Below are 12,756 nucleotides of genomic sequence, written 5' to 3'. Positions count from 1 at the left end.
AAAACTAGCAGACGCATTGTCTAACCCGAACGGCATCACTGAAAATTGTTACAAACCCATCGGAGTCTGGAATGCTGTGATCTCCTTCGAAGATTGCCCCAACGGTAACTGCCAGTAGCCCTTAGAAAGATCTAATTTAGACACATATCTACAACCTGACAATTGAACAGAAATGCAATCAGCGTTAGGGATTGATTCAGCATAAAAAACAGTGATTTTATTGATTGCACGAAAGTCAATACAGAATCTGTTAGTCCCGTCCTTCTTCTTCACAATAACTATTGGTGAACAATATGGACTTGACGACGGTTCAACTACGCCTGCTTCTATCATCTTCCGCACCTCTTCACACACGGTATCCCGGGAAACGAAGGAAGAGGATATGGTTTCGTACGAACTGGTTCATTTGTCGTCAACTTGATGTCGTGGACCCCCAAAGTCGTTACACCAGGAACATCTGATAAAACATCTTCAAAATCGTCAAGTAATGTTCGTATTTCAGTGTCTTCTTCTTCAGAGAGTTCATCACTTACTGTAACTTCCCTAGCACCTTCTGTTCTTTCCTGTCCCGGAGAATCGCACAGCTCGTCTTCCCCATCGTCTTCGTCGTCAGCAAGATCTACGACTGCAACTCCTGCAATTCCTAAAACACCTGCATCATTCTCATTGTCTCTGTCAGGTTCTCCTTGGCCATCGTGCACGTTGACTCGAGCCGCTCTTTGAGATCTACAATGTATTGATAAGTAGTACGAACTTCAGGATCATTTACCTGTTTCGTCCAGAGTTCACGCAAAATTCTCTTCGGTCCTCTCACAGTTCGTCCATACACAAGTTCAAAAGGCGAGAAACCTAAACTTTCTTGAGTAGCGTCACGGTAGGCGAATAAAGCTGCTGATAGATACTTGGTCGCTCTGCACATAAACGGCGTAGAATCTGTTTCAGCGTCCCATTGAAGCGTTCAACAAGACCATTGCACATCGGGTGGTAAGGTGTAGTCGTAAGCTGCCTAAAGGAAAGAAGGCGACTCGTCTCTGCCATCAGCTCTGACGTAAATTGCGTACCCTGGTCCGTAAGCGTTTCTTTTGGAACTCCTATTCTACAAAATATATCAATCAAAGCTTTAGCAACTTCCTCTGTCTCTATACCTTTCTGTTCGAGTAGCAACGAGTAGCAAAGTCCACCAGCGTCAAAATGTAGCGATTGCCCCGGTCCGTAGCTGGCTTTATCGGTCCTATCAAGTCCACTGCTACACGTTGAAAAGGGACGTCGATAAGCGGCAATTCACCGAGAGGAACCTTTGTTGTCCTTCCTTTGGGAGTCGTTCTCTGACAAATGTCACACGATCTGCAATAACGACGCACATACGCCTGCACCCAAAGCCAATATAATTCAGACATAACTTTATAGGCTGTCCTACTTGAGCCTAAATGTCCAGTCATTAATGAATCGTGTGCAAGAGACATTACTTTGTTTCTCGAAGGTTTTGGTACGATAAGTTGAGAAATTTTCTTATTATTTTCAACTGTAGGTGATTGAAAAGATCGATAAAGAATACCGTTTTTCCGGACTTTGCTGCTTTCGTCTGCAGGTTGTTCACTAGCTGCCTTATCTTGTGCAATGATTCATCTTCTCCTTGAGCTCTGATGACGTCATCTGGACTAAAGGAAAGTTCTGGACCAATTATGTCAGGTACATGAAGAGCTGACTCGGCTTCCAGTTTTGATCTGGATCAGATGGGTCTCTGGCTTTTGGGATGTTTCCTATTATAAGCTCAAATAGAGGATTTTCCAAACACCAAGCATCAACTTCACCCACAAAATATGGCGTATCAATACTCACACGAGCTATCGGTGCCTCAATCTGCGATCCATCTGTCAGTTGCTCCTCTGGAACTAACGCTTGACGAACAACAACCCCATTACACCCAGTGTCTCTCAACACTTTCACAAAATGTTCATTAAGTATACCATCACTTGTAGGCAAGCTACCTACTGATGCACTAGCGTTACAAGAAGTGTTCGGTATACTAATTTTTTTGGCTGCGGATACGGATGAGGTAGTAGTTACTGTAGTAAATGTAGCGCACTTGACTAGATAACTGTTATCCGAAGATCCTTTTCCGTCGACTGCCATCCCAACAGAATTTCGTTCCTTTGAACACAGATATGAGAAGTGGCCTGGTTTTCGACGACACTTGTAGCACGTTACATCCATCCTTGCTTTGGGTGGTTGGTCTTTGGGTTTCCCTGCAGTTTCCTTCTGATCTCGCTGCACCTGAGGTTTGGGTTGGCTAGAATTCTGAGGATCAACTGATGTGTCTTTTCTGTTAGAGTTATCTAATGTTTGAATGTTAGCACATCTTGCCTCCTTATATTGATCAGCCAAAGCACACATATCTTGAATATTATTGAAAATGCGTTCTTTAAGAAACAAAATTAAGTCTTTGTTGCATACTGATAAGAAATTGATCACGAAGTACTAAGTCATATAATCCTTGAAAAGTCTTGTTCACTTTCCCAATTTCTATCCATCTGTCGAGATAGCTCGCTAATGTAACAGAAAACTGGGTAAATGTGTCACCTCTCTCTGGGCGACATCTGCAAAATTGCTGTCTAAACCATTCCTCAGTCTTCTCGAAACGTTTCAATAGAGCTGCCTTCAGGGTTGCATAGTCTAGGGCCCTCTCTTGTGGCAGAAGAGAGTATACGTCCAACGCTCTTCCCCGTAGCAACGCATCAAGGTTTACCGCCCACGTTTCGCCGTTCCACTTCCGTGCTGTAGCATAACGCTGAAGCATTACTAGACATATAAGTTTTAGTTTCTTGTAACTGTTGTTCAAGCTTAAGTAACGTCTCTTTGTACTTACTTTCAGCTTCAGCAATACCTTTAGCTTCCGCTAACTTCATCCTCTCCAAATCCAGTTCTTCTCTCTTCAGCTGATACTCTCTCTCTCCTCTTTCTCCTTAGATCTTTCTGCTGCTCTCAAATACCGATAATGAGTTTGCTGTTCGAAGAATTTCTGAAGGTCTGTCCCCTTCAACTCCATCTTTCTCCCGTTTTCTGTTAGCTCCTGTAGTGTTGGCGACTCCATCTTAACTACGCTAACTAACACAACAATGAACAAAAATAATTATTACAAAAGAAAAAGCGTGTATAAAAAACAATGCTTCTAGTATCAATATAACTGACCTCTCAACACTCGACAGTTATTACATATACAAACTTGAGCAACCTTTTTCAGTTCGGGGACCTTCCATATATCAACGCCACAAAAAAAATCTACAAAAATATATTTACAAACGACTTAGACAGTCTGCTCCAACATTATCTGAACCCTTAATAGTATCAATATAACTGACCTCTCAACACTCGAGAGTTATTACATATACAAACTTGAGCAACCTTTTTCAGTTCGGGGACCTTCCATATATCAACGCCACAAAAAAAATCTACAAAAATATATTTACAAACGACTTAGACAGTCTGCTCCAACATTATCTGAACCCTTAATAGATATAATTCAAAATCTATAAGGTTGAAATAATAACGCCCATCGCATCAATCGAGCATTGGATCCTTAAGCTTGTGTCAAGTATACTAACGTTTGATGATCTGTTTCTAAAAGAAACTCCCTTCCGTATAGATATCGCCGGAACTTTTGCACTGACCATACTATTGATAAGCACTCTTTCTCTATCGTGGAGTAGTTGATCATGACTTGCTATTTGGTAAGTTTCTTGCTGGCATACGCAATTGGCTTTTTACACCATCCTCGTACTGAAGTAACTCCAACTCCCAAATCAGAAGCGTCTGTCTGTAAAATTAACGTTTCATTCAAATTTGGCAATTTCAAAACAGGCGTTACCATAAGCACCGATTTGAGGGCTGTAAAAGCGTTCTCCTGTGCTTCACCCCACACCACCTTGTTTGATAGGCCCTTCTTTGTAAGATCTGTCAGTGGTGCTGCCACAGCAAAAAAGTTTGGTATGAACTTGCGATAGAATCCAACCAGACCGAGAAAGGAACGTACTTGCTTCTTTGTAGAAGGTCTTGCGAACTTCGAAATAGCTGACACCGTGTCCAGAGAGGTACACTACGGGTATAAAAATAATAGTTACACAGGAACTTTAAGAGGGCCCCTACAGATACTTATACGTAAAAATAGGATACCGGTAGATACTGATTTGTGAAAATAACACAAATACCCAAATCAAACATTTTCTATCAACTCAACTTGACTATAACAAAACGCGAATCAAGCATCGCATGAACACCAACTATGAGAGGCCATGAATTCAAACTCTACAATTACTTACTCTGCTTTATCACTGTTTCAATTAACAACGACTCGTTGTTGGTTATCAATACCCAAATCATTTATACGTAAATGTTGAAATCATCATACTATCTTAAAAAAAATAACGAAACTTCGTTTATTTTTCTGACGGATAGGAGAAAAAGTTGCAATATCATAGAAAAATAACGAAACTTCGTTTATTTTTTTGACGGATAGGACAAAAAGTTGTAGCAATCTCAAAAATCTTTTTCAAACAAAAAAAGCAACACTGTTCATTTAAGTTTAGTTATGCTTTTCGGAATAATTAGGTAGCAAGCTTTTTACACAGTAACCCAAAACTAACTTTTCTGATATATTTAGTCTTTCTTATCCCCTTTGTAGTTCTGCATTTCAAACATACACAAGAGTACCCAAATCAAATATAACTAGTGATCCAATCAACCACATTTTTGATAAGCACTTTCCAAAAAGTGGGCGCCTTTTGTTGCTGACATTAGAGGTAGATGGTTGGGCACATTTTGTTGCTGATTTAAGGGGTTGATGATCTGGCATCCTTTGTTGCTAACTTTAGGGTAAGTTGATTTGGCGCCTTTTGTTGCTAACATTTAGGGTAGAAATATGTATATGACATTGGGCAGCTATTGTCGCTTACTTTTGGGGAAGAGATAAACACAGGAGATTTGTCGCCTTTTGTTACGGATATTGTCACCTCATATATAGTTATTATCAAATCATGACATTTGGCAACTATTTTTGCTTACTTTTGGGGTACAGTTAAATGCAAAAGATTTGGCACCTTTTGTCACTAACATTGTCGTCTCATACCAGGTACTGTCAAAGGGGGATGGTCACGATTATGGTCAATTTCATTCATAATTTTTATTGCTTACAATGCTCAAGTTATGCATTTTTATTCATCAACAAAAATGTGAGGGTCAATCGTAAAGTTATAAACAATATACATAGCTTATAATTCTTGTTATGCAGACAAGACTTGTGCCATGTTTTATTTTACATTAATTCAACATATCAGTTAAGTTCTTTTCAAACTGTTTTTATTATTTTGTACATAGCGGTTGTCACAATTATCTCTGGTCTAAGCCTGGAAATTAAAAATGTAAACAAAAACACGGCAAAGAATTAGAAGTTGCTTTTATAAATCGACGATTGACACTCAAATTTTGTTTGACTAATGTAGATTCCTTGTTTTACACGATTCAACTGTTTTCCATCAAATTGCACGAATATAAAATGGTAAATTCCGGCAAACTTTTCATCTTATTTTCATGTAGTTTACAAGTCCGGAAAATACAAGCTTGATGTGCTTTTTGCAATTTTACGCTGATTTCAATTCATTGCGTTAAATTAGGAATCTACAGTATTAGAAATGCCTTTCTTAAGCATTGTAAACATTAAAAAGAATAGAGTGTTTGACTTGAATCGTGACCATGACCCTTTTAAAAGTATACTGAACTAAGGACTTATAACAAGATACGATGGGATCTTTGTTTTTGTCTTGGTGCAAGCTACAACATTGTCTTCAAGGTACGTAGGAAATGGAAATTAAAGATAACAAATGCAACAGATTTACTGAATTCATCACTTTATTTTGATAAAAACTATTAAAAGAGCTCTATAAAAACATATACCATGACCTCTCTTTGTGGTAATTTAAAGCTAATGTCTGTAAAATCTGTGCCTGGGCTTTTCCAGTCTGTTGGACCACATTTCTAAAGAATCCATCCTCTATTTGTAGAAGTCGATGTGGTGTATCAAATTCAACAAGTTTTCCCTGGTTTAAAACCTAGAATAAAGACACATGCAGGCATTTTAAAATCAGTTATATCCAAACCGAATGTTATTTATATCAAATAACTTTATCAAAACAGAGATGAAGTATATGCTGAATTTTGCACACTAGTACTGCTAGGTTGTTTATTTTTTATAACATGTGATTGTGTGAAGGTATGAGGCAAAGATACTTACCATGACTCTACTGGAGTCCATAATGGTATGAATCCTGTGGGCAACTGTTAGGACCGTACAATTCTTGAACCGACTTCTAATTGTTTCCTGGATCAACATGTCAGTGCTGTCAAAATAACTAAACTACTGAATATAACCTAATTCTAATATTCAGTGTTTTGACCTCCTCTACGATTTCTGACTTTTTTTATCTAAATGAATTTAAAGTTAATATAATGATATTGTGACCTACTTGTGACCCAAATATTTAGATCAGTATAAATGACCTACATGTCACCCCCATAAGACTCCATGACCTACTTGTGGTCCACATTGGCGGTGGCCTCATCCAGCACCAGTATGTTGTTCTGTCGGAGGATGGCCCTGGCCAGACAAACCAGCTGTCTCTGCCCCACACTCAGGTTCTGTCCGCTGTCAGACACCTCCATGTACAGACCCTCTCTCTCACTCTGAACTTTCAGCTTGAGCTGTACCTGTAATAAAATACAATGCACGTTAGACTTAATACATCTGTAAACACTGATTAAATTTCAATTTCAGACTTTAATTAGTGAGTTGAACACATTTAAAGAACTTTATACAATTTATAATTTGTTTTTTACAATTTTGCAACACACATCTACCAGTCTTACTGCCATGTTTGTACCTGTTCTAGTGCTCTCCATAGCTGGTCATCTGTGTATTCCTCAAAAGGATCCAAATTTTTCCTTAAAGTACCACTGAATAAAACTGGATCCTTAAAACAAAACGTTTATCAATTCAATTCCCATCATTCCATGGTCTAATGTAAGTTGAGAGAAACGTAATTCATGTGCTGGCATATAAAATGTTCAAACCAATTTCTTCAATTGGTATGTGACTTGTCAGGTTGGCCTTACCTGTGGAATGACAGATATTTTATTTCTGAGTTCGTGGAGGCCGATCTTTAACACATTGACATCGTCGATATAAATCTCCCCTGTAGGCTCAGCTAACCTCAGTAAAGCGGCCAGTAAAGAACTCTTCCCTGCTCCAGTCCTCCCCACAATCCCAATCTAAAAGGAGGACCCCGATATTATTTGAATCACCATAACAATGTTAATTTGATGAATTGTCAATATTATTGGTTTATAGGGATATTTATGATTTAGTTAAACTTGTAATGGATAAAGAATGTCTTTAATAATATGTTCGGGGTATTTAGACCTATTCATTGGTGAAAGGTACCAAACAATCTCCAGAAACTAAGTCCCAATGGTTTTACAGTACCTAATAATCTAAACACGTCTTGTTAGGTTATCAAAATATTATTCATGTATTTGCAAGTCCTGTTTTATTAAAATTAGACCTGAAAATCTGCATATCTACGATACGCTATACAATATCCAATAGCATATTGTACGGAGTCATCCCAGAGTGACCTTTCAAATAAACAATGATATCACCCACTCAGTCACTCACTCACTCACTCACTCAATCCCCTATGCACCATTAATTGCCTGAGGCAGCTACAAGGGATTTCCAACTGTCTACTCGAGGTGCTGTCTCCATGATCAGGCATGTGCTATTCAGGTCTTTTAGGGAAGATCGTCTCAACTTCTCCTTTGGCCGGTCTTTTTTCCCTTTCCCCTGGGGTGTCCATCTAAGCTAAGGACGACCATGGGTAGTGAGTTGGAGGGCATGCGCAGAACATGACTAAGCCATCGCCAGCGTCTTGTTTGGATGATCTGTGATATTGTAGTCATCCTAAATCTTTTCAACCGTTCATTTGAGATGATGTTTGGCCAAATCGTTAGATACTAGATGAAACCCCCGCAAGCGCGGGAATTAACACTATACACATTAATTTAAATATGATACAATGCTTTATATGTTGAACCATAATTTTGTTAATGAATTTTTGAAATTCAATTATAGCTAACGGACATCATCTCACATGTGATGGTATACCAAAGGTGTGAGAGGTGACTCTGGTGCAGGCGTTTTGTAGTTTATTTTCAAAAAGTCTTAATTCATAAGTATAGATACGTCTGAGGGATTTTGTTTAAAAGACTTCGTTTTTCTTTCAAAAAATACAGATTTTCCATCACTGTATACCACATAGAAGGACACCAAGTACTTTCCTATTGAGGACCTTGATCTTGGTGTAGATGTTCAGTGCTGTGGATCTCAATTTAGGGTTCAGAATTGCAACAGCTTGGTTTGCCTTGCTGATTCTGGTGTCGATTTCTATGTTGCAGTCGCCAGTATAGTGAGTTAGCTACCCACGGAAGTAAACTCCTCAACATCCTGTGTTGGTTTTGCTTTCAATAAATACTGGGTTACTGTTTGAAGTATTTCTCATAAAACCGTTGTTTTTTATTGCGACAATGAATTCGCTGCAGTCGAAATCTTGCATGTTCGGTATTTTGGATATTTGTTTCTTTATAACCGATAAACCTCGAGTCCTCGAGATGCTTCGTGTAGTAAATAAAGTCATGTCGAAGTGCATGTGTCGATTTTGAAGAGACCTCGAAACGATTTGAGATCAAGTTATTTATTTTATTTTTCCGTTTTAAATGTTAAAAAGGTTTGTAAAGGTGTTTTAGAAGTCTCGTAAAAATTTGAGTTAAAAGCAATATAGAGGGTTTAGATTTTTTTGTGTTGTTAACAAAGCTCGATGCTTGTTAATGTTAATAGTTTCAATCAATTGTTTAAAAAACAGAAGTTTGGTCGGATATTTTACACACGATTTTCAGGAAAAAGTAAATTTCGCATAAGAGAGACGATTGACCATTAGCTCTTGAGTTGAAAGAAATAAAGCTATTAAACTAATTTAAGACTTGATTATCGAAGCTAGAATCTAATTGGTTTAAATATTTCTGTTTATTCATAATTGAAAGTCCTCTGTAAAATGACCTTGAATGGGTATTTTAGATCTTGTATAGCGTATCGGAGAGGAGCGGAATTACAAGTCTTATTTTAATTAGACTGTCTGTCAATCTGTCTCATTCATAATGGTTTTACATCTGATTTCACTCTGGGCTTACCTTCTCTCTGCTTTTGATAAGACAGGTTATATTGTGTAAGACGTGGTCAGTATCAGATGAGTACCGTAGTCCAACATTGACTAGTTTAATCTCCCCATTTTGAGGCCAGGAGGAAGGGGGCGAGAAATCAGATACTTTGGAGGCCTCCTGTTCTAGCCTTGTAAATGACATGATTCTTTCCACAGAAGTAATCTATAATCAAAGACATTTTAGAATTATTAAAAGTAGAAGTAACATTAGAGCAAATTTCTTCTCCGAAGACTAAAGAACTTCGGAAATACATGTACAGAAACAAGTAAATGGATCTAAATGGAATCCTACATGTGTGTTTAGGACCGCAGACAACCTCATCATGCCCTCAAAAGGGTCAGCCATTGTTAGCAAATAGTTAAGAGCCATTCCAAACAACCCTCCGGACAATCCGATCACTGAAGTAAACAACAAATACGGATGCGGTATAGTGAGAAAAAAGTCAATAATTCATTTTTACACAGTTTAAAAAACAATCAACATTTATATAATATATCTGTTGATTTGTTTTTACTGTCAAAATCATGTTATTTCCCAAAGGAACTTACCTAAAATGACTAGATTTATTAATGCTGATTTCTTGGTATTAATCATATAACTGAGACCATTGTACATTATTTTACAGCATCCACTGCATACAATCTCATTGAGACCACTACTTACTATTTTACTGAGGCGACTTCTAATTATCCTTCTATATCACTGCTTACTTTTTTACTAAGGCAACTTCTTATTATCTTTCTATCACTACTTACAATATAACAAAGACCACCATTTATAATCTTACTGAAACCACTGCCTACAATCTTGGTGGGGCCACTATATGCTATTTTTCTGAGACAACTACTTACCAATCTTACTGAGACTACTACTTACTATCTTCCTGAGAACAATACTTATTATCTTACAGAACTACTTCTTAATTAATAACTGGGTTTTCTACTTATTATCTTACGGTCACCACTACTTGCTATCTTTTTATTTACGTTCACCTCTTAATATCTCCATGAGACCACTACTTACTATCTTATAAGACACTACTTCCTATCTCACTAAGACCACCACTTACTATCTTACTACGACCATTACTTTCTATCTTGGTGGGACCACTACTTTTTTATCTTACTGGGACCACTACTTACCGTCCTACTGGGATCACTACTTACTATCTTACTTGGACCACGACTTATTATATATTATTATGCCTTCTGTCAGTTTGTCACTATATATTCAATACTCATCTATTTTCGCATAGTATCAAAGGATTTATATAGCGTAAGCATACTATGCCGAAATAGAGCACGGCAAATATTTTCAACGAAAATCTTTCAAGCGCCGACAGCGGGATTCGAACTCACGACGCTAAAATCATTCCAGCTATATTCGCCGTTATTATATCTAACGGTATCTATATATATAATACGTAGATATACACGACTGACATCAAGCAATTAAAATTATTCATTTTTCCAAAAACACTTCATTATTGGCGGTAATTTTAAAGTTTAAGTTTCTTATAAACTTTTGAACAAATTGATTGAACATTTTTCAAAGAAATTCTACATGTGAATCACAAAAACGCTTTTTTAAATGACGCTTGATAAAGAATCTACAAGAAAAAAATTCAAAGAGATTTCGTCTGCTAAACATTTCGAGTTTTCTCGGTAAGGCCAAACGTCTCTCATATCTTGAAAAGAACATAAACCTTTATTGACTTTTTATTGTACAACAACTTGTTGATTAAATAAACAATCAAATCAATTGATTAATTTGAAAAAAAACAAAACAAACGCTTGCTTTTCAAGTGATTATTTTTAGGGACTTGTCAACACTCGAACGTCACAGCTACTGATAACAAAGCACGTCAGTATATTCAACAGTCGGCATAATAATAACAATAGTGTTGTGTTGTGCATGTACTATGCCTAAATAGTAGTCAGGGTTTGATACATAGTGCACGAGCCTCCGGCTCAAATCCTGACTACTATTTAGGCATAATACATGCACAACACAACACTATTATATAAATAGGGACAACCTCTTACTGGGACCAATACATACTATCTTACTGGGACAACTACTTACTATCTTAGTGGGACCACTACTTACTATCTTTCTGTGACCACTTCTTACTATCTTTGTGGGACCACTACTTACTACCTTTCTGTGACCACTTCTTACTATCTGAGACCACTACTTACTATCTGAGGCAACTACTTACTATCTTACTGGGACCAATACATACTATCTTATTGGGACCACTACTTACTATCTTTGTGGGACGTCTGATTACTTTCTTCTTGAGACCATTACTTACGATCCCTAAGAACCAATGACAACAGGATGACAAGGATGAAGTAGATGTCGAGGAAGAAGAGAGAGCGCAGACTATACCAGCGGTTGGCAGACAGATACAGAAAGAAGGCGCCGGTGTGTCGGTCCTGGAATCTGTCAAAATCCTGCAGGAACTTCCGACTCATCCCCAGAGCTCGGATTGACTGGAGACCCACCAGAGTGTCAGAGATGTGGGAGAAGATAGGGCTCTTGGCTAAAGAAAGAACGGAATGTGTGGATGATAAAGAATCAAATAATTTTTTTTTGTAAATTTTAGATGATCTGACATGTGTTCAATGAGAGATCTCAGTGGTTATTGTATTTGCTAGAGTAGATACATGTATACAAGTCCTGCTCTAAGCCTTGATTGAATAAATGTTTGTTATGGCTAATCTAGCATACGCTTCAAGATCGAAAATTGCCATATAAAGGTGATTATCAGCTAAGACCTTGTAGATAACCCTTTACTTGTAACACTTACTCATGGCCTCTAAGCGTTTCATATTTCTGGTGGTTGGTAACGAAAACCATCTTATTAGGTAAATCACTAAAACCAAGGGAGTCAAAGGTAACAGCAAGAATGGATTGATGATACAGGTTATACCAATTTGCAAGGCCAAGCGAACGATTATCTATGTTCAAATGCAAAATAAAACAGACATTAAATATAATATTATGAATTAAAAGTTTAAAAATCAGTAGACTCATGGGCCTGAAAGGTTGCCCGAACAAACAAATAATGACTCAATGCATTTCTTCATTAAAGAGACATATATTGAAACATATAACTATTTGATGTAGTGAACTCTGACTGTAGATGTGTTTGTCTATCAGGTTTGCTGGGATATTACATGTACATTTATTCATATTTGTATCTTTTCCTAACACTTCCCTATTTGAACTAATAGATATACTTCAAAAAAGATATATACCATTAGTGGTAGTTTTATTTTCCAGTGTATGACATGTAAAACCTTGCAATATTTAATTTATTTCTATGTGTATTGACTATTTTTTTTATTTTCTATAACTTTGCAATTATATTTTATAATTTCAATTTATATTCTATAATTTCAATTTGTATTCCATAATATTTCATTG

General features: G+C 37.2%; 1 protein-coding gene across 2 annotated transcripts in view; it reads right to left on the bottom strand.

The window, feature by feature from the left end:
* Positions 1 to 12,756, bottom strand: part of LOC136269632 (ATP-binding cassette sub-family C member 4-like) — an 84,526-nt gene that overhangs the window by 47,147 nt on the left and 24,623 nt on the right. Inside the window, exons 21-29 of one of the 2 annotated variants that reach the window (XM_066077367.1) lie at positions 12,137 to 12,287; positions 11,639 to 11,869; positions 9,613 to 9,719; positions 9,292 to 9,483; positions 7,162 to 7,317; positions 6,930 to 7,019; positions 6,584 to 6,756; positions 6,284 to 6,401; positions 5,884 to 6,101 (exon numbers count right to left, since the gene is read on the bottom strand). The exons of the other annotated variant lie outside the window; for it this stretch is intronic. Of the exons in view, the coding sequence (XP_065933439.1) occupies positions 5,931 to 6,101; positions 6,284 to 6,401; positions 6,584 to 6,756; positions 6,930 to 7,019; positions 7,162 to 7,317; positions 9,292 to 9,483; positions 9,613 to 9,719; positions 11,639 to 11,869; positions 12,137 to 12,287 (1,389 nt within the window). The 3' untranslated portion in view covers positions 5,884 to 5,930. Of the gene's footprint in view, positions 1 to 5,883; positions 6,102 to 6,283; positions 6,402 to 6,583; positions 6,757 to 6,929; positions 7,020 to 7,161; positions 7,318 to 9,291; positions 9,484 to 9,612; positions 9,720 to 11,638; positions 11,870 to 12,136; positions 12,288 to 12,756 lie in introns of those variants that run through there. 2 annotated transcript variants of the gene reach the window in all.

Source organism: Magallana gigas, chromosome 2 (assembly GCF_963853765.1).
Source record: "Magallana gigas chromosome 2, xbMagGiga1.1, whole genome shotgun sequence".
In the NCBI taxonomy this organism is placed as follows: domain Eukaryota; kingdom Metazoa; phylum Mollusca; class Bivalvia; order Ostreida; family Ostreidae; genus Magallana; species Magallana gigas.
This window is presented reverse-complemented; position numbering and strand designations above follow the sequence as displayed.